General features: G+C 46.5%; 1 protein-coding gene and 1 pseudogene across 5 annotated transcripts in view; both read left to right on the forward strand.

Moving 5' to 3' along the window:
• The window catches only part of ZDHHC14 (zDHHC palmitoyltransferase 14), a 273583-nt gene that overhangs the window by 234024 nt on the left and 17074 nt on the right, over positions 1-22485 (forward strand). For all 5 annotated transcript variants that reach the window (XM_072828984.1, XM_072828971.1, XM_072828994.1 and 2 more), the window contains exons 5-7: positions 2021-2069; positions 17138-17240; positions 18344-18453. In XM_072828984.1, the coding sequence (XP_072685085.1) occupies positions 2021-2069; positions 17138-17240; positions 18344-18453 (262 nt within the window). The remainder of the gene's footprint in view (positions 1-2020; positions 2070-17137; positions 17241-18343; positions 18454-22485) is intronic.
• Positions 4254-7607, forward strand: LOC140608579 (protein SET pseudogene; annotated as a pseudogene).

The following is a 22485-nucleotide window of genomic DNA, read 5'->3' on the forward strand; positions in this document are numbered from 1 at the left end:
ATGCTTGAGAGCCAGGACTCAGTGGGATCCCAGGAGGAGGATGACCATTCAGTCGTGACGGGCCCTTTCCACAGTATTCGTGGCCCCACAGAGGCACCTTTTCTCTCTAATTTCAGAGTTAAAAAGTGACAAAAATGCATCCAGGGTCCTATCTGTGTGTTAATAGACCAAAGAATCAGAAACAAGAATAAATAAGCACCAAGGCTGTAGCACATTTAGGACATAAAAAAATAGCATTTAAAGTTGATGTTCTTATATCATCTTTAGCAACTTCAGAATGCTTTCCAATGTATGTTATTGAAATGTACTTATGGCTTCACCCCTGCATTCTGGACATCAAGTGCTGGTTTTCACTTGCATGCCTGCACACGTGAGCTCTGGGAACACACACACACACTCAGAGTGAAGCCTTCCACTACCACCACAGTTGGGTGATGTACACTTCACTATCATCTCCCCTAACATCTTAGTCACCCAAGATCCAGCAAAACAGAGTTTGCTGTAGTTTATGCCTATATATTGTTAATCCTGTTCCTCCACAAAAACAGTTCAGAATTTATCTGCTTACAAGTTACCTGAATATGTTGAACAAAAGCAAATACGGATTGTCCTCCCCCTTGTTATGCACCACCCACAACCCCCACACCCTGCCTCAACAACCCCACATACCCCCTGACTTGGCTCGGCACTCAATGCTCTCAGGAAAGGCAGGTTTTTACGTGCCTCCTAAGATTCTGAAAACACTTGCAAAGGCAGAACACTGTTTGAGAGCAGCTGGAGAACTGTCGCCTGAGTTCTCCCTGCCAGGTAACAGGATCTGGGAGGGGGTGGGTGGCCATGACAGGAAGGGGGGCCCTGGAGGAGAATCTGGGGAACCTGACAGCCAGGCATTCTTATCAAGAAAACAAGAAAGGAAAAGTTGGGAAAGTGAATGAGCTTGGGTTCAGTAGGGAAAGATAAGTCATTTCTTCTAGCGTCCTCATTTGCCTCGAGAGTGTGTTTGCTCTACGACCTGCCCCAGCCCGCTTGCTGGTTTTGCACCCCCTGCCCCCCGGCCTAGCTGAGATGGAAGAGAAAGCCTTAAGCTTTCCTTATTCATTTCCCCACTCTTTAGCATCCTAGCGCCTGGCACATCCTTGTGCCTCAGTAGTGGCCAGTGGGGAAGACAGCAACAGGGGAAATGGGACCCTGAGGACAGATGTGAGCACCCCACTCTCACCCTTCCCATGGCTGGACCTGGTTCCCACTTACACAGAGGGATCAGGGCCTCTGCCTCGACTGCCCTGTGTGGCCGCAGCAGCACAGACACTGTCTCCCTTCTCCCTGTTTCTCTCGTTGCTGCCCCAGGCTGGGTGATATCCCCAAAACACAGTTTCATGCCGCCCCAGGACAGGAAGGCCAAGAGTTCCTCCACATGGGCCTTTGTGTTTAAAAACCATGAAGCCAGCACATAAAAATGGCTTCTTGTCAGATGCCTCTTTACTCAAAGCCCTAGAGAAATTTCTTTGCACAAACTATTCACTCTTAAAGGAGTGAGTAATAAACTCCAGCTCTCTGAGTTTATTTACTCTGGGTGCAGATGAAGATGTCTTTTATATGTAGCCTAGTATATAGCATGTCCGAGGTCAACAGTTAACAAACTTTGGAAAAACAGTCTTTCATAAAAGAAGAGGAAAAAAATAGCATACAGTATTCTGTTTTCCTATTAAAATGAGGAAAACAAAGGGGTAATCAAACTATAATTTATGGGAAAGTATGCAGACATCCATCTGCTTTTATTGAAAAAATATCCTGCAGATGTTGGGTCTAATTATGAATCTGCCATTTTCTTGTTGAATAACTTCAGTGGAATCTCAATCCCTGATCAGCATATTGGGTGCCGTAGCACAACAAAATATAATTGTTTAATTGATCTTTAGACACCTATTATTTTTATGTAGATGAGGGAGCTTTCAACACGAAGGCTGTTTTTCTGGAGGTGAATGTTTTTAAATGCTAAACTTTGGTTTCATTTCCACAGGTTCACAACAGACAGGATTCCTCAATGCTCTTAAGGACAGTCCTGCAAGATATCCTTTCTGGTTGCCCTGTTTTTCACAATGCTAATGTGTTAAGTATTGGGCTGACTTTCTACTCAACGACCTCTTCATCTGTGCCTTGGCTTTTCTTCTCAGAAATTGTATTCTCTTTCATTCCATCAAAAAAAAAAAAAACCCTATATTCATTGGCCATGAGTAGTCATGTCTGAATGCTCGAACCTCGACATGACTCATTTAGCCATGTTTAAATTGAAGTGCTCTTTAGCTAGAAAGCCAAGTGTAAATTCTTGTTCACCCTGCATTGATTTGTGTTAAATCAGGTTGGTTGGGGAGAAGGGCTTGCAAGGTCCAGCTGACCTCATTTTGATCCCTGCAGAGTATTTATAGATGCCCATGTGTGGGTCACCTTCTCACCGTGAGGTCACCAGATGAGAATCCTCTGACCCCCTCTATAGATTCCTTCTGGGTGTGCCTTTGTCATGCCTTCAGGCAGTCCAGATAACCTTTATTATTTCCAGGAACAGAACACTTTTTCTCAGTCTTGAATGGACTAAAGATGGTCAATCTCAAGTCAATTGGATTAATCCCATCCTACCAAAGAGTATGTATGGGCACGTGCCATCGTATTTTGAACTTCTTGAAAGAAAAATGTTCACCCATGATGTGCTTGAATGGGCTCCCTGCCTCACCTGTCCCCCTAAGTTTCATGTTCATTACTATAGAGTTGGCCTCCTGGACCCATTGACCTGGCTCCATCTGGGACCCAGCTCTCTTTCTTTTTCATATAACCAAGTAGGCTGGACTTGAACTTCTCATTACTCCCAGAAGTAATCTTATCTTGTGGTAGAGAATTCTTAAACAATGAATGAAGAACTTTACTAAGAGGTACATATCTTGTACCCGCCTCATGTCCCTAGGAGCTGGGGTACACAGTGTGGAGCGGGTGTGTGTGTGTGTGTGTGTGTGTGTGTGTGTGTGTGTGACATTAAGATACCTGAAAACAAATGTGGTCTTGTATGTATTTGCATTATATAAAGCATCTCCTTTTTGGTGCTTCTGTGTTTACAGATAGCACAGAATATTGTTTGGAGGTACAGATTCTATAGTCAACTAATTTCTTACAAAGGGAACAGGGACATATGGAAGATATACAAGGGGGACTTGCAGAATACATTTTACAGGTATGTCCTGTCTTCTGTTAAAGGGGGCAAGAGCTAACTATAAGTTAGCCAGAAGGAAAGGTAGTCCTGAGAATGGAATTCTCCATGTTCATGGCTGCTAAGAACACCCATGGGAAATGTCATTCTCCATCCTTCTCCCCAGCCCTGCCAGGGGTGACCCCCTCCGCCATCATCTCTGTGCTCTTCTATTTTCAAGACATGTTGCTTTGGCATATCTTACAGTCAAGCTTTGTCTTTTCTTCCCAGAAAAAGAGGCTCAGCTGTCTTTCAGGAAATTGGTCACATCGTGAAAACATGCTGGTCATATAGCATTTTATAATATAGTTTGCTGCTGGCAGGGCTTCGTGGTGTCTATTACAGATCACCCAACTCATGGATCTTTATTATTAATTATTATTATTATTATTATTATTATTATAAATCATTCATTCATTCATTCATTCATTCATTCATGAGAGACACAGAAAGAGAGAGGCAGGGACATAAGCAGAGGGAGAAGCAGGCTTCCTGCAGGGAGCCTGATGCGGCACTTGACTCCAGGACCCTGGGATCACAACCTGAGCCAAACAAAGGCAGAAGTTCAACCACTGAGCCACCCAGGTGTCCCCCCAACTCATGGATCTTATCATATCATATCATGAGGAAGGACCAGGTAGCGAGTCCTGGTTTCCTGCTACCCTCATAATTAATTAGAGATCTAAGGTTATTTCTTTCAACCCTTTTGTATCTTGAAGTTTTTGACCTGCAAGAGTCAGCCACTTTGTACTTGACATGCTACGGTGACAAAATCAGTTATATGGAATATGAGTGAGAACATCCAGCATGGGAGTATGGTTTACGTGCATGACAGGAGTGATTTCAAAGAAGCTTCTTTTTGTGGCAATATGTGCAATGGGTGGTCTCTGCCAGAACCTTCTTTTAGAGCACACACGTCTGCTCATTCTCATGATTTGGCTGTGCCCATAGTGGGTATAATCAAGAGCATTGTGTTCCCCAAGAAGGAGAATAGACAAATGCTGGTAGAAAAAGCAGCATGCTGACTTTGCTGGAGAAACAGTTTGTGTGGAAAGGAGAAGAAAGAGAAACACTCTTCCTAGGTTCAGGCTATTTTCCCTGGAAATATCGTTCTCAGGTAGAGGTAAAGAGTTTTTATGTGGCCCAGACTTTGAAAACTCACAAAATCTCAGCCACTGCCTTTCCAATGGTGTTGCCATATCTAGATGCCAAGGTTTTTGCTTTGTGGGTGTCACCCAGGCATGTCCTCCACATTCTGGAGCTTGGCAGCCACATGGTCCAGTGAGAGCCAGCGACGCCACAGCCCACTTTGAAAGCATGAAGGCCCCTTACGGCATCCAGACACAGCTGCTGGATGTCCTACCTGTTCCAGGCCAGCCCTCCATCAGCACAGCCCCAGCATGCGCCCAGCTGTATTTTGGAGGCTTAAAGCAATATAAATTAATTGTTGTGCCACTCTGTAGGTCAGAAGTCCAGCAGGCTTGGCTTTTTTCTGCTCTGGGTCCCACAGTGCTAAAATCAAGGTGTCACCAGCCTGGACTCTTATCCAGAAGCTGCAGGGGGGATCCTCTCTTGGGCTGGTTCAGGTGGTTGACCAAGTTCGTGGGCTACAGGACTAAGGCCCCTTTCTTTGCTGCTTTCTCTGATTCATTTCTTCCTTGCTCTTCAAAGCCAGCAGCAACGGGTCAGGTCCCTCCCACACTTTGAAGCTCTCCTGCCTCTCTTCCACCCATCACTCTGACCTCAGCCAGAAAAGCTCTCTACTTTTTAAAGAGTAGCCGCAACCTGAGAATTCAGGATAATCATCCCATCTCAGGGTCTGTGACCTCCAGTATACAACTCCCTTTTGCCATATAGGTTATATTCACAGATGCCAAGGATTAGGACGTCTTTGGGGGGTCCCTGTTCTGTCAGCCCCACAGGCCTTTGAGGAGGAGGTGCCCTGGAATCAGGCATTCAAGTGCAGGCTGATTTAAGAGGATTTCTTTCTAGACCCATCCATGAAGCTCTCTAATGATCCAGCTCACTTCTGAGTCTATGTCTGTCCCCGCTTCCTTTTCAACCTTTGTGTCACTCTAGGAGGGGGGCGGACAGAGTTGATGGGTTAGTATATATGTACACAGACATACACACATATCACATATATGGTGTATGTGTGTGTACATATATATGTATATGTATATATGTACACACACACAAAGTGTGTGTGTGTGTGTGTATGTGTGTGTGTGTCCTCTCCTGAAGTCAGATTTTGTGGCACTTTTTAATCCACTGTCATATTGGGCTCCTGCTGGTAAAAAGGTGACCTAAAGCTGAAGGCTGAAGCCAGAATATCCCAGGGCAGCTACCAGAGCTGACATAAAGACTGTCTGATTTTCTCCCAGAGAAAATTGGGGACCAAGAGCAAGATGCCAGGGGGAATGTGACAGCACAGCAGCCCAGCAGGATAGAGATGGGTGGGGAGATGATGGAAGCAGCCTGAATAGCAGTCCCAATTTGAATCTTCTTCACTCCTTCTGGAAGCGGTGGAAAACTTTAGGAACATCGGACTTACCCATACTAAAAAGTGAGGTGCTGGGGTTTTTTTTTAATTACAAAGAACATTAATTGTTTCATGTGCCACTGGCCACTCCTCCCCTGATTGCTATGACTGCCTACAGGCTCTCTGTGCTGATGGGTTTTCTCTGTTTTCAATACCTGCTTTGAAGAAGAATCCCTCCTTCTATCAAGTGGGTCTAATAAGAAGCATTGAGTCTGGTGATTTATCATGAATTTGTATTCCAGAAGAAAAAACATGCTTTGGGTTCTATGAGGTTGTGCTGTGTTTTTGAAAAAATATTAAGTTCTGGTTATTAGTGATAATCTATGTGTGGTAAAGCTGGATCCCATTAGGATATCTGTTCAGTATTTTGGGCTCCTGCCTTTCCTGGGGACACCCGTGTGGTTTTGGAAGTGGTAGGGGATGGCCAGGCAGTGTTTCCAAGGGGCTGTTTTCAGCTCCCAGAGAAAGGGGTGCTCACCACTGGGGCAACAATGAGGTCACAGAGACTAGGGGTGGCCCGCAAAAGGGTGGATCATGCCAGCCGGTGTGGTAGGAGGTTCTAGCATCAGATCATGTTAATACCTCCAAGCTCCCTCCCATTGCTGAGGCCCTGAGAGTTTGGGAGTCTCTTTGGAGGTGGTAGATTTCTGATGATGAGGCTGATTTGAAGATATTAAATCAGGTTACAGAATAGATTTTTATTTTGACGAAAGCTCTTACTTCGAAAATAAAGTTCTCTCCAAAGAATTTCATCTGAATGAGAGTGGTGATCCATCGTCAAAGTCCACTGAAATCAAATGGAAATCTGGAAAGGATTTGACAAAACGTTCAAGTCAAACGCAGAACAAAGCCAGCAGGAAGAGACAGCATGAGGAACCAGAGAGCTTCTTCACCTGGTTTACTGACCATTCTGATGCAGGTGCAGATGAGTTAGGAGAGGTCATCAAAGATGATATTTGGCCAAATCCATTACAGTACTACTTGGTTCCTGATATGGATGATGAAGAAGGAGAAGGAGAAGAAGATGATGATGATGATGAAGAAGAAGAAGGATTGGAAGATATTGATGAAGAAGGAGATGAGGATGAAGGTGAAGAAGATGAAGATGATAATGAGGGGGAGGAAGGAGAGGAGGATGAAGGAGAAGATGACTAATGGAACACTGATGGATTCCAACCTTCCTTTTTTAATTTTCTCCAGTCCCTGGGAGCAAGTTGCATCTCTTACCCCCCCCCCCCCATTGTGCTCATTTGCCCTGGTTTTTGAAGTCTCTTTTCTCTCCCTTTATACCATTGTTCTCAACTTATTTTGGGGGGAAATACTTTGGAGCAGAATACAGCGGGAAAAGAATCTCTACCCCTTTCTGTTCCAAATTCATTTTTATTCCTTCCTGTCTCAACAAAAACTTTATGGACTCAACACCACCGTGCTCTGTGGGAAAAAAAGAAAAACCTTCTGCTCCCTTAGCTCTGCTGTAAGCTGGAGGGTGCTAGGCCCCTGTGTAGTAGTGCATAGAATTCTAGCTTTTTTCCTCCTTTCTCTGTATATTGGGCTCAGAGATTACACTGTGTCTCTATGTGAATATGGACAGTTAGCATTTACCAACATGTACCTGTCTACTTTTTCTTGTTTAAAAAAAGAAAAAAAAAACTTAAAAAAAATGGGGTTATAGAAGGTCAGCAAAGGGTGGGTTTGAGATGTTTGGGTGGGTTAAGTGGGCATTTTGACAACATGGCTTCTCCTTTGGCATGTTTAATTGTGATGTTTAACGGACATCCTTGCAGTTTAAGATGACACTTTTAAAATAAAACTCTCCTAATGATGACTTGAGCCCTGCCACTCGATGGGAGAATCAGCAGAACCTGTAGGATCTTATTTGGAATTGACATTCTCTATTGTAATTTTGTTCCTGTTTATTTTTAAATTTTCTTTTTGTTTCACTGGAAAGGAAAGATACTCAGTTTGAAACGTTAAAAGTGTACAAGTTGCTTTGTTACAATAAAACTAAATGTGTACACACACACAAAAAAAAAAACCACTCATGGAGACTGTTCCCTGGCTGACGACCCTGCTGCCCTGAGCTCATCCTCTCCAGCCCTGTTGTCTGTGTGGAGCAGGAGTCCATACCACACCAAGTTCTTAAAACAAGAGATTTTCTGGGGAGTTGCCTGAGCACCGGACTGGAGTCCCATGTAGCCGCTGCACGTGACCCTGTTGAGTGTTCTCGGGCAAGAAAGTAACTTAAGTTTAAAATTTTTCAGTGGCCTCCCATCTGATCTCCTGACCGTGGTGTCAAAATATCCTGATGAGGAATCAGGACACAGGCAAAGGTTTTTCTCCCAGTGGATTTACTGCAAAATATCCAACTAAAAGCCATGTTGTGGAGGAAATGAGAGAAATTAGAAACACAGGTGGCTAATTAACAACTAATCGAGACAACTTCTCAGAAATACTGGCACAAATGATGGAAATAACTGAAGTGCCTCATGGGGCCTGTGTGACAACAGCAGGACCTCAGGAGAAAGGAACCCATCAGCTCACTTAGTACGTAGTCTGGACTGGACGGTGTCTAGTTTGAGTGGACAGAGTTTGGAGGAGGAGGAGGAGGAGGAGGAGGAGGAGGAGGACACGCAGGGAAGAGCCAGCAAGCCCACCCCAGAGCCCACCCGTGGTGAGTGAGGGCAAGGAAGGCACCCGGGCCTCAGAGCCCCTGGCCAGCCCTCCCTCCACCTCTCTCCCTATCTCCCAGTGGCCTGGGGCCATTTCCTCCTTCTCATCTCAGCCTCAGATGAGCAGAGGCAGTGGTGGCTAGGTGCTACAGACTCTCAGGAATGCCTGGCCTTCTCCAGGGAGAGACAAAAGGAGAGTGTTCTCCACAAAGGATGGCACTCAGTCTTCCGTCCACACAGCCGGACAGGTTCCAACAGAGAAGGTCCACTGGGCATCTGTTTCTCTCAAGACCATTCAACCGAACACCCACTACGTGCGAAATCTGCCATGGTTACAAAGTGGAGAAGGATACACCCGCCCTTCTGTCAAAGAGGGCAGAGCAGCGAGGGTGGGCAGGCTGATTCATTCTTCTTGACGAGCATCTGTTGATGCCAAGATCTGGTGGATGACTCGGATTTCTGAAAAGCAGCGTAAGTCTTAAGTGGTGTCAAGGATCAGAGCATGCTCGAGGTGGGGGTGGAGGTCCAGAAGGGCCTCGTGCAGGGAAATCAGGAAAAGCTTTGGCAGGTGGTGTCTGCACGGGGCTTGGAAAGATGAGGCAAGTTCCAACAGGACATGGAGGGGCGAGGTCCCAAGCAGGGCCAAGAGCCTGAGCAAGGCCTGGTGTCCCCGTAGGGCTGGAGCCAGCTTTGTGTTCACTAGGGTGTGTTCATCGCTCAGCAGGGTCTGCAGGGTGCTGGCTACAGCAGCTCAAAGGTGCTTCCAGTCAATGGGCCCTCTGCCCAGATGGTATAAGTACACAGATGCACTTGGGACTCATGCACACAGTGGGTGTAGCGGGAGGGTGCTGTGATAGCTCAGCCCTGGTTGGGGGGTGGCGGTCAAGAGTGACTGCTCCCAGGAAGGGAAGGGCCCCTACCTCATCGTGTACCTGTGAGGAGTGGGACCAGATTACAGCTTTGGCAGGTGAATGAACTCATCGCAGCTGGGTTTTGTTATTATTGTGTTCTTAAGAATTCATCTTGCAGCAGGGAACACACGGAGGGAGGGAGGAGACTTTTGCAGGGGAAAGACCCCCAAAATTGGAATGGGTGACAAGGGGACAGCTCAGCTGACAGCTAGGCAATCAGATCAGTACTGCAGAGGGGACAGGAGGGGGTTTCAGAGCCCATTCTGAGGGTTCAGCCCTGGGTGTCCAGGGGAAAGAGGACACAACAGAAAAGGGAGATAGCTAGCGCTGGCTTTGGGAGAAATTAGTCCTATTTGAAATATATTTAGAAGCAGAACTAAGAGATGACCCCCCGGGAACCTCCACGTGAGGCTAGAGCAACTTTTGGATCCTCCTTGGTTCCTTGCATGAAATATAGAAAGGTGAAAAAGTCATGAGCCTGCGGTGACAGGGCTACAACCTCATAAGAAATGGGGAACCAGTCACGTGGTGCCAGGAGAGCCACGTGGCTACGCCTCCGGCTCACCGGCTTTGAGGGTCTGCTAGAGCCCCACAGGGAGGGGACCCCAGGCCACCCGCGTCATCGGAGGAGGAGCCCGAGAGGGGAAGCCCCGTGATCAACAAGCATTGCAATGAAATGGCATTAACATCCAATTAAAAGGATTACAGTCATTTTTAATCATGACTTATTGTTCAGCGCTCCCGAACGAGCGGGAGTCTTCAGTGGTTGGTAAATCAAACAGTAATTGATTCTATGTGTGTGGAGGCTTTTGATGGAGAGCCGTTTTATCCCAAATTTGCATTCATTTTGAGGTACACTGTCTGAAAGGCACCGATGGCCTAATGGGCATGGTTCTGTTTTAATGGAATTTGGTAGTAGGCTTGCGGTTGGCTCAGTGCTCTCAGAAAGGAGGGACGCCCTACTGCCCATTGCACGATTCATGAAGGCAGCACAGGTCTTTGCTAGCTACACTCGGCTTTCAGGACAAACCCTCCTATCCCCCTATCTGTGGATCCTCGGAGGGACCCCAGAAAATAGGTAGGACAGGTGTCCTTAGGTCCCGACAGCTGGGCCTGCACTGAAGGGTCACATGACCTCAATTTGTGCTCAGTGGTATTGCCAGAACTCGAGTCCGGATCTCCCCACCACCAGCCCCTCTCCCCACGCAGGGAACCAAGATGCTTTCCTGCTGCCCCTAGCCAGTCAGACTGAGGGAGTCCCATGAAGAATAAGCATCAGATGACCTCTCATGAGGTCACAAAGTGGGGGAGGATGGTGTCGGGTTTCTTAAATCACTCAAGGATAACAAGACCATACTCTCACTGTAAAAGATTTCAAATGGAAACATAAGAGTAAAAAAAGGAGTGCTGCTCTTGACCGTTCCTCCATCGTTTTGTAAGAATTGTCTGTTTTTGTGGGTCTTCCCAGGTGGTATTCTAGGAATCCATACACATAACAATATACTGTTGCAGGGACAGTTTCTATCTAAAAAGGGTCATCATCTTTGCATTATCCAATGGTTTGATTTTTAAATATTTCCTGAAGATAACTTCCGTGTCAACATGTGGATCTACCTCATTTTTTCTCAATTGCTTTAGAGAATTTCAGAAGGCAGAGGAACCATAGTGTATGCTTCCGTTGATGAGTACTTAGATTTCTTAATTTTTTTTACTGCTTAAAAAATGAGGCAGTGAGTGCTCTTGCACATGTCTCCTTACACACAAGTAGTGTTTCTGCAGGATTGACAGCTAAATGTGGAATCTCTGAGATGGAAGTTAATGAGGCATGCCACATTGTTCCCTAAAGGGGTGGTACCAATTTGTCCTCCTAGTTCCTCACACCTTTACCCACATTGGATGTCATCGGTTCTGTGACTTTTGCTAGTTCGTTGGGGGGGAAATAAATCATTGTTTTAATTTCCATTTTCTGGATAATAGTCACCTGTGCTTATTTTCCTGCTCGTTGACTTTTTTTCCATTGCCACAACATGCCAGTCCGTATTCTGTCCATTTTGTAATCCGGTTCTGTGTTCTTTTCCTATTAACATGTTCTTTATTCTCAACAATAACCATTTAATATCTCTTGCCAATATTTTTCTCCCAACTTGTCAGTTACCTTTTAACTTAATTTTAATACAAAAAAGGTTAACTTTTTAATGAAATCAATCTATAAGTTTTATAGATTGACTATAATGACTCCTAGATTTTGTAACTTATATTTCTACTTCCAAATTGTAAGACTATTTCCTTTCTTTTCCTCTTTTATATTTTATTTCTTCAGTTAGAGTAAATTCTCTGTAATCTGATTGTGTGTGTGTTTACTAAAATTCTCACTTTATTTTTCCCAAATGTTTAGTGATGTGTCCCAGTAATGCTCACTATTCTATTCTGGCAGTTCTCAAACTTTTTGATCTCAGGACTCTTTTACTCTTAAAAATTATTGAGGACCCAAAGAGCTTCTGTTTATGTAGATTATAGAGATATATATATATTTCTATATATATATAGAATTTCAGAAGGCAAAGGAACCATAGTGTATGCTTCTGTTGACGAGTATTTAGATATCTTAAATATATATATATAAATTTCTAGAGGTCATGTTTAAAACTAGCTGAGAAATTTTTAAAACACAGAATGCACCAGCAGTCATCCTATTTTGCTGAGAGCGAGGACATGAGTCTTGCGTCATGCAGCCTCTAGATGAAGCCCTCAAAGGAGAGAATAGCATCAATAGGAAAATAGCTCTGACCTGGGGGTTTCCCTGAAGTATCTCAGGGACCCTAAGGTTCCACGGGCCACATTTTGAGAACCACCAGTGTATTCTTCTGCCCCTAATTTGAAATGCCTTCAGTACCTCTACTTGCCCACACGTCTCTTTCACACTCTCACCTCCTTTTGTTTACTAAACGTTCTCCTCCCATCCCCTAACCCTTGATTTTCCCCCCAAGTTTTCTTACCCATTCTTGCACATTTTCTCTCTGTGATGAATTTTAGAGTCAGTTTGTCTAATTTCTCTTTTAAAATTCCAGTTGGAATTTTGATGGGAATTACAGTGACTTCATAGATTAATTGGGGAGAACATGCACCTTTATTTCTCAGTATTAAAGAATGTAGGACAAAAGGATTTCAGAGAATGAGAGATGATGTTCACGTGATCCAGACTGAAGGGTCTCCATGACTTCCCATGTGTCTGTCACATGAATCACTTAGATGTGAAGACCCCACCCCAAACACAGAGATGGCACTCGGGTGAGGGGGACACAAGCTGTATTTTCCCATCTCTAAGAATTTCCCCATCCGATGGATGAGGAAAACATGCTGACAAATTCCTGAACCCAAATATTTACAAGCATTAAATGCTGACATAGACGCTAAATCTGGAGAAGAAAGGGAAATCTTGCTGATACCCACTCTTCCATCAAAACTCTTCCTGTAAGGAAGCATTGCCGAATTTACTGTAATTTTTAGGGGAGAAAAAAGATTACCAAGAACATTGGTTTCTTACATTTTAAACATCAGAACCCACGACAGAGACCTGAAGCATATTAAAATGCTGGAGGGCTCTGGCTCCATAGAGAAGTGCCCCCCAGAGCCTCGTAAGCTCAGTGCTCAAGAAGAGGCAGCTCCTGGACTTGGCTTCTCCCACCATTCTGGAATCCAGGGGGTTTGGGTCAGTGAAGAAATGCACATGAAACACAGACTTCTTAAAATAAACTATTATCTGGATTTGGCAAAAAATACCATCACCAGCCTGATTGCTGGAAAATGGAAAGATGGCTGGTGACATACTAAGAGAGACAAAGACCATGAGAATAATGAGCGTGGTGGTCTCAGCCTTGTTGCTGTATGCTCCGAGCCCCCAGATGACAGCCTGTCTTGTGACACTGCCATCACATGGGGCCTTGGGAAGGGTTCTTTGTGTCCTAGAAGTTCTGGAGACCAAGTTCTAGTTTAGTTCTACCATGAACTACTGTGTGAGTTTTTATAAGAGGCTTGACTTCTCCGGGACTCAGCTTCCTACCTGTAAAATTAAGGGATTAAAATAAATCAGGACATCTTAACAGGTCCTTGTGTATCTATGGAGAGGTGTCAGGGGAGTTTGTAAAACTCCTGAAATTATAAGGAAATAATTACGTGTGCATTTTTTCTGAGAAAAGAGGGGGGATCCAGAAAGGTTAAAAAATCTTTAGTTCCATGATCTCTCACCTTTTGTGATTTTCCAAATACTGAGATGCCCCCACCATGCTGTCCAACCCAACACTCTTCCCACGTGTATGCAAGGGACTCTCACCTTGCTTAACTTCCCACAGGCAAACGGACCCTTACTTCCTTAGGGCAGGGAGTGAATCCTTCCCCACCGCTTCTGTCCTAAATGCAGGGCTGGTTCCACAAAAAGGCACAGAGCGGGCACCCCTAGGATGGTGCAGAAACTCAATGGAGACGTGTCTGCCCATCATCATTTTTCATGGTTTTGCATCCCACAGCTATCTAGTGAGTACTTCGATATGCAACATCATGGGTTAGGAGCTACAGGGAATTTAATGACACCCCCCTGGCCTCAGCAGTAGCTCACTGTCTTACTGGGGGTTGGAGGGAGACAGAAGCTGGCCATGGTAACTGCTATAATTTGGAACCATCTCAGCAGCAATAAACATCCAACGGCTTATTAAATTGGCTCTTAGTGGAATTGGCATGTTTTTCCCTCATTTCCCCTTTTAAAAATCTCAGTAAATGGGTTTTGATACATTCAAGAGAAATTTATATTGATCTTATAATGGCGTAGATATTGTCAACATCTGTCTTTCGAGTCAGTGAGATGTGTTGTTTAAATATTTGTCCCCCAGCCTAAGAGTGAAGTTGCAGGGTTGTGGTCTACTCAAGCTGCCATAGGGTCACTAATCTGTGACAAGGAGGGTCCCTACCTCCCCCAGTAAGGGGTTATAGTCAGCCTAGAGCCACTGGGCCCTCAGCGGGAATAGGAAAGGATCCAGCCCACGGCTTTTCTGTTGCACTGACACAACCACACTTCCAGGGGTCCATCCCCAGCTTTGCGATTTCTCAAGCAAAGTACTGAACTGCTCTCTGCCTCAGTTTCCCTATTGGGTAATTGGGAATCACACTTCTCCCTGGGTCACTGAGGATCAAGTGAGTTAATCCATGGGAAGCCTTTGGAGTACCACCTGACACGTAGCCAGACACACACCAGCCACAAGTGGTTATGATGATGGTGACGACTCCTTAAGACACACGGTGGGGGGGAGGGATCCGCTATCAGTGGCAAGCGCAGGTGGGCTGCATCCTGCATCCTGCCTTGAATTCATGTCATTTTGACACAGCTGTGAGCTAACCATGCAACTGCATTCTGCTATTTATAAATCGCCTCTAATGCTCACAAGATAATATAGAAAACTGCAAGTTTATTTTTGGAGCTATAAGCCTTTAAAGTTCTGTGTCCACTGGTAACAATGCCTCCTTTGAGGAGTGATCGTTTTAAGTGGCATTGCAAATGGAACAGCAGCCAGAACACGAGCGGTAGCCACCCTAAATGCTGTGATCCTCCTCCGCTTTGACACGCCAGTTTTTATATGGTTCACGCATATGCACACATACATATACATGCATATGTATATTTTGACATCACCATCGTTCTACCTGGATCGTAAACTTTTAGAGACACCTAAAGTACTTCTGAGACAGAAGTTCAGCTCTGCCTGTATTATTCAGCAAGTAAACCTTTTGCTTTCATTCTTTATTCCCTTTTCTACCCTGATCCTTTCTCTTCTGTCATGTGTCCCCTCCTCTCTGATCTTTCTAGCTCTTGTCTTTTCCCTGCACTCCACTTCACCTCTGCTTTCAAACCCCGTGTGACTTGCCTCCCCAGTCTGTCCCGAAACGGGGGCTGGGATGGTCAGAAGAGGGGCATCTGTGAGCCCTCACCTTGAGAAGCCAGTTGAGAATGAGACCATCTTTGCTACAAGGGCCACCATCCGTGTGTCCCCATGTGTCCCCGAAACCCCCCTTCATCACCACTTGCCTACCCAAACAACCCTGGGAGAAATGAAAAGGGTGCGCAGGCTGGTGGCAGCCCTGGGGTGGGGTCTGCTTCTCTCTCGCCCCCCACAGATCCTCCCTACTTATCCATACTTACCTGCTTTTCCAAAATTCCAACTTACTTTCCTCTTCTCAAGTGATGTAACTACCCCTCCCTTTTGTTTACCTCCTGCCTGCCTCCCTGAGGAACAGACGGGGCCCACCAGGAGCACGGTGGTTGGCATCTGTAAGACTCTGGGTGCTCTGGGCTGTTTTCGTCTTAGCTAGCTGGCAGCAGCACATTCTTCTCCTCTTCAGATACCCATTTAATTTCAGAGTGGTGCTTTCCTGAGTGCTTGCGGTTTCTAGAAGTTTAAACCTTAGGAGAGTAAAGTGTTTTTCTGCCTCTCCAAGAGCAGAGCCAGCAGTTTATCCTGATGTGGAAAGTCAGGGCAGGAGCCTGTTCATTTCTCTTATTTTTATATGCCACCCCAGACGATGGTATTTATTAATAATGACATGGCCGATTATGACACTGTACTGAATATGATATTCATTTCTATGGCCTAAAGATGAATTATACCCAATCCTAAAAAAAAAAAAAAATCAATGGCGATGTATTACAGCATGATCTATGGCTTCAATCCGTGGGAGCATCGAGAACGCGTGGGTATTTGCTTCTCCGGCCTGTAACTTAACGATGGGGGATGCAACTCCCAGACGTATGATGGATATTTTTTTTCCCTGAGAAACATCTGTATCTTGTAAATAGAATTTTATAAACATTTTTGGGACAGAAAAATTCTCTAGTCCTTTCAAATTGCCAAAGTCTGGGTTGATTTATCTCCTCTGTTGAAGAATACCACACTTTCTCTCCTCCGGTGATAGAGCATCTTGTGGAACTCTGAACTCCTCATCGCTCAGTGTCTGGTCGGTCAACATCCACATTTCCTAGTTGCCCACCAAATAGCTGAAAATAGCCTTATGTGTCGGGCGGGCTAAGGGGTCCTCGTAAGTAAAGATACACCTCACCCTGATGCCACTCTGAGAAATGCCCCCACTGACTCCGAAGCCCAACCATAGGTGCGGGTGGGCAGCCACCAACTGGTGAAGGGACCATCCAGGGAGAGAGAAAGCCATGAAGATAAGGCCTGCCCAGGCTTATAGTTGCCGGTGGCCGGGACCGCACCTCACTGCCAACTGTGACATTTCCCCACACCCTCAGCATCAAGCTGGGGGAGAGACCCGTTGACACAACAGTCCTCGGTATTCAGAAGGCGAGATTAAAGCCTGGGATTGCGGTGATGTTCAGCGTCGAGCCTTCCCTTGGCGGCCTGGGCCGCTGCCGGCTCCCGCCAGCCTCCCCCCGGCTTCGCTGGCTGCACAGTGTGTTGCGGGGAAAGGCAAAGGGCAGGTGGGGTGACGCCCAGGGGAACGGCCAGCCGTGAGAAGTAAACAGGCAACGTTCAGGGAGCCCAGTGATCGCTCCCTGAGCACCAGTGAGGTGGAGCTGGAAGAGAGAGGCCGCGGGGCTGGCCCTGAAGGATGCTCCTCTGGCTTAGGGACAGCCCTGACGTGAAACCAGACAGACTGACAGGCCTGAGGGAGTGTCTGTGGGTGTTTCCCGTCGAAGCCTCGCGCCATCCCGGCTCCTCAGACACCCCGAGAGCTTTCCCCGCCTTCCCCGTTCTGCTCCTTGACTCCGGGCCACTGTGCTGGAGGCTGTGGTGTGCTTCTTCTCCGTCTGGTCTATAGTCGGCCTGTCGGGCTTCCACACGTACCTGATCAGCTCCAACCAGACCACCAATGAAGATGTAAGTTCCTGGTGGGCCGGGGTCGGGGTGGGGGTGGGGGTGGGGGTGTCTGTGTCCAGAGGCGGAGGGGGAGAGGGGAGGAGGGCTTGGGGGCCAGGGCCTTCTGCACATCCCGTTCCAGAGCGAGCCTCCGAGAGCCAAGATTGTGAGGTAGAAGCATCTTCCTACGTTGGCCTCCATGATTCCCAGTTGGGAATCTCTGGATTGTCCTACTTTCTGACCATGTCCCTTAGATCCTGAGGCCTGCAAAGTGACACCCAATTCCAAACACTAGTGGAGGAGATTATCTTCTCTTCCTTTCCAGTAGTTTTGTGAGTCGCATGTCACACATCCCCTGGAGAGAGACAGTGGCTGACATGCAGGGGGTGAACGAATGAATCCACCTCTCACGTTTAACACTTCCGTCTCATTTTTGGAAGAGGCCGCCCCGACCCAGAGTTTAATGTTTTGTCCGGGATTATCTGCCTAGACCTAATGTGGCCGGAGAGGAGGGATAAGAACAGGAAACATGATGTTGGAAATGTTGCTCATTGGCCTGGTCCTCTTTGTTCTGAATATTTAGGTTCTGACAGAAGTTTCTGTCAGTACAGCGATTAAATGCCTCAGATTCAGTCAGATTGCCTTAAAGGCTTGATGATACGTGAATTAAGAAATTAATGGAGTTATCTGTATTTCGTAACTGTGGATATTTGAACCTGTGAAATTATTTCAGTGACATTGTGAGGCCGGATTCAGGCAGGCTGGAAGTTGGCAGTTGGGGGAGCCCAGTTAACTCTTGGCCACCATCCGTTTCATGGCTGTTGAGCACGCCAGCTGTGAATCTGAGAAAAACCTCCATGGGCTTCTGTGAGCTGAGCTGCTGGTATACCACGTAGTAGACACAAGAGATCATTGTCCCCAAAGAATGTTACTTTCCCCCTCATTTGACCTGCTGTTTGGGGATGTTTCCAAGGTTGGGGTAAATGTCAGTTTTCCTTGTGAAAATACTTCAGTTTCTCCTATCAAAGAAATGAGTAAAAATGATTTGCATTCTTTATGAGCTTCTTACAATCCAATTCACCTAAACTGTGGCATTGGTGTTATTGACTCTCCTTTTCTTTCAGATTAAAGGATCTTGGTCAAATAAAAGAGGCAAAGAGAATTACAATCCCTACAGCTACGGGAATATCTTTACAAATTGCTGTGTTGCCCTGTGTGGGCCCATCTCTCCAAGGTGAGATTTGGAGAGCGTCATGCTCTTTAGTGGACCTGGGGAAAGCCGACAAATTAGCTGTGGCAGCACAGGCCTTACAAGGTAGAGACCCGGCCACAAAACCCACTGTTAGATTTGATCACACGCTCTGGATGACCGCCGGGCCAGTGGTCGGCTTCATGCACAGCGTCGTGGCCCTAGTAAAATAGAAATCTGGCTCAGTTTATCGTGCTGTTCTTGCCATCTTTTCTATTCTTTCACTGAATTTGTGTCAAGGATAGGGAAAATCTCCTAAGGATTGAAATAGGGAAACTGAGGATCATGCCTCGCATTAATTATTGAGTCATCTTGAACATCTGTGATGAACACAGAGCTGTGGTTAGCTTAGTAGGGAGGCCAGGATGCAGTGTAGGAAGCAATCAGAAAACCTGGAGAAATGGGTGCTAAGAGCTGAGTTATATAGAATATACATGCTAAAATAGTTGAGCAGGAGAGATCAGCATGAGCTGAAGCTTCCAGATTGTGGTGACAGTAATAGGACGGCACTATGATGGCAGTAGCTGACACTCATGAACAGTGTTAGATCTGTTTTAAGTGCTTTATATGAATCAGCTTTTAAAGCTTTTATTTATTTAGAGAGAGAGAGTGCATGCAAGCAGGGGGAAAGGAAGAGGGAGAAAGAATCTCAAGCAGACTCCACACTGAGCATGGAGCCTAACTCGGGGCTCACTCTCATAACCCTGAGATCATGACTGGAGCCAAAATCAAGAGTTGGATGCTTAACTGACTGAGCCACCCAGATACCCCTATATGAATCTGTTTTTAAAATATGGCTCTGTAAGAGATAAGTACTATTATACCCCATTTTGTGGGTGAGGAAAGTGGCACAGAGAGGTTACTAAACGTGCCCATGTTCACAGAGCTAGTAAATGCCACCTGGTCAGGACTCAAACCCAGGCCCCTGGCATCAGAACCAGCATGTGTGGAACACTGCATGCTGCCCCCCAGGCAGGATTACACAAGTACAAGATGCAATCCCCAACTGATTATTTGTGAGTCGACACTCCTGTAGAGCCTTTCCAACAGATTAATCAGTCATCCAGCATATTTATTAAGCAGGTATTCTGAGTCTCTAGAATGAGTTTCCAAACCATTGCTACTTCCTCCCTTTTGGCCTCTAAATGCATAAATGGAGAGACTCCACAAACCTGCTGCGAGCATCTCCAAGGCAGCATCACTGCACTTGTACCTCCGTGGCTGTCATTGCCCATGCGTGCTCATGGAATGCAAATTTGATTTTATTATAAGCCTCAGTGAAATACCATTAAGGAAGTAAGAGTGTTGCCCTCCCCCCAGAAACAAAATCCAAGCATATATTCCGAGGCTACATATTAATTGATACTGAGGGTATGTTACTGGTACTATGAGTAATTAGAAATTGATTGTTTTCTAGGTTAGGCCCAGGAAATCGGGAGCCTAGCGTGCTACTCTCCTCCTGAATGAGGGCCATCAGGAGCCCCTGGCCTGTCGCACAGAGGCCTCCTCTGAGGAGGGGCTGTAGGAAGGGAGAGCCCAGGACTTGAGGGGGAGGACCACCTTGGACAGGGGAGTCAGACATGCCTGGAGGGGTGCCAGCCTGTCCCCCAGAGAGCTCCAGACCCACCCAGGGATCCCTCTGAGAGCTCTTTAGGCCAGAAAATCCATCAGGAAATGCTTGGGTTTTTTTTTTTTTACAGTTTGGCTTTGTTTCCTACCAGCATGCATTTATTTGCGGACTGTGGGCTCAGGCGATGAAGCCCAGGCTAGAGGCCTTGGAGGAGCATAAGAGGCAAATGACAACTGAACAAGCCTCCTTCCTCAAATCTAAAATACACATCCAAATCCAGGAAAGGAATTTAGAAGTCTCATATTTTGAACAAATCTCTTTTCTTGTTCCCCACTCTTTGATTTGCATTTGGCGCTGCTTTGTATTGTTTGTATATCAAATCTTGTCACAACCAAACTTAAACCTTCCATGGCTGGGTAAAATGTCTTACTGTGGCTCAGTTAACTGGGGCTGTATTCTTTCTAAAACCCAAGTCCCTCTGGATGGGGCATTTCTCGAGGACGGCCCTCCCTCAGAACTGCATGAACCACTCTTGGGTCTGTGAAGTGAACATGGGCCACTGGCCTCTCCTGTGGTGCCCACAGGCTCCTGGAGCTGGACCTGGGCAGAGATGATAAAGGGTAGTTCTTGTCTCTGCTCCTCCCTCCTGTTGCCCTCTTTGCCCCTTCTTGTACTGCCCTACCTCACCAACCCCTGTACCCCTAAGAGGGCAGAGCCTTCCACGAGTGTCCCAGCCAAGCCTGTCTAATGGAGTCTAAGAACCACCAACATGCCCAGAATCATGCACCTGAGTTGCCTCTAAAATGTTCTGAAATGGTATGACAACGTGCTCATCAGAGTGTCTTCATAAGCTATGAACCACATTTGGTTTCCTGAATGGGTCCCTGGGGGTGTGTATGGCAGTGGGGTAGGACTGGCCAGGTTTGGGAGAGGGGTCCTCATACAAGCCTGGCAGAAGGAATGGAAAATTGGAAAGACAGATAGTCCCAAGGTGTCAGGGTCAGGCCCTGTGGGCCAGTGCTAGAATGGCAAATCTAACAGTCAAGGAGCAGCTGTGACAGAGAGTGGAGTGCAGTTTCCATGGGACACCCAGGAGGCCTTCCCAGAGGAGAGGGCCTAAGTTGTCATCTTTTGTAACAGATGAGTAGGAACTGGGGGAAGGAAACTAGAAGGAGGACAAACAGGAGCAGCATGTGCAAAGGCCCTGAGGTGAGAGGAGAGTGTATGGCCTGTCAGAGGAGCTCGTGTGTAGGAGTGAGAGGACCACAGAGGGTGCAGCAACAGGTGAGGCAAGAGGAGCACGTACAGATCAGAGGAGCTCCCAGGCCATTGTGAGGACTGAAAGAAGACTCAGGGCAGAATGTCACAGTCTTAGGTATGTGGCTGGTCCATTAAACAGACTGAATGCACAGAATGAAGGCTGAGAAGTTTATTTTGTCCTCTCTTCTTCTGTCTTTTCAGACTCTCTTGAGAACCTAGTTGGGTATTTTTTTGTTTGTTTGGGTTTTGTTGTTGTTGTTGTTGTTGTTGTTGTTTTATTTTATTTTGGTTTGGTTTGGTTTGGTTTTTTGCTCCTGAATGAAATCTCCTGCAAGTCCCTTAATTTCTCTGGCCACCTAAAACAAAAACAAAACAAAACAAAGGACTTCAGACACTTTCGTGTCCTCAACCACTGTCATTTCCATGGGTAGGGACCCCGGAGCTCACCAAAGGGCAACACTCTCCACCCCTTCCCCCGTGGCCAGGTTAGGACTTCAGCACATCTTCTAGAAAGACACAGTGCCACCCCCATTGTATGCTTGCTCTGGTCCAGGACACCTGCGAGGCCCCCACAGTGGGCTGCAGATGACCACTTAAGGTCCACGGCACCTCTCTTTGCTCTTTCCACTTGGATCTTCCGTGCTGTCGCAGGGGATCACAAACTTGGTGTGAGCTGTGCGGGACTCCAGCACCCCTCCTTTGGAAGATGGAGGTTCTTGTTGCCTATTGGTTTTCCTAAACCTCTGAGAATCCAACCAAAACTGGAAGCAGAGAGAGTCCCATTTCAAGATCTTGTCACAAGCATATTTTAACGTCGTCCAAAGACCTACAGGTGGCAGTTGGGAAAACTCTTGTCTCCTGGGAGCCATACTGACAGTTGGAGGGTGGCCTCAGGGGACCAGGACGTGTGCAGGCACAGGGGGGGCTCTGAGGCATCTTGCGGAGGCTGCAGGGCGTGTGGCTGAGCCCCACGCATGGGCTCACACCAGGAGCGCCCTCTCATTAGCTGAGGTCTTTGCAGTTCTGCCCTTAGACTCGAGGTCAACACTGAGCCTTGACTCAGGGAGGAAAAAAAGGCAGCTCTTTTGATGGCAACGTAAAGCTTCCCCCTACCTTCTGTCTGGGCAACAGCGCCATGGAGCACAGAAGAGGTGGCTTTATTATTCACAAATGATGCCATGATTCTG

The sequence above is a fragment of the Canis lupus genome, chromosome 1 (assembly GCF_048164855.1).
Source record: "Canis lupus baileyi chromosome 1, mCanLup2.hap1, whole genome shotgun sequence".
NCBI lineage: Eukaryota > Metazoa > Chordata > Mammalia > Carnivora > Canidae > Canis > Canis lupus.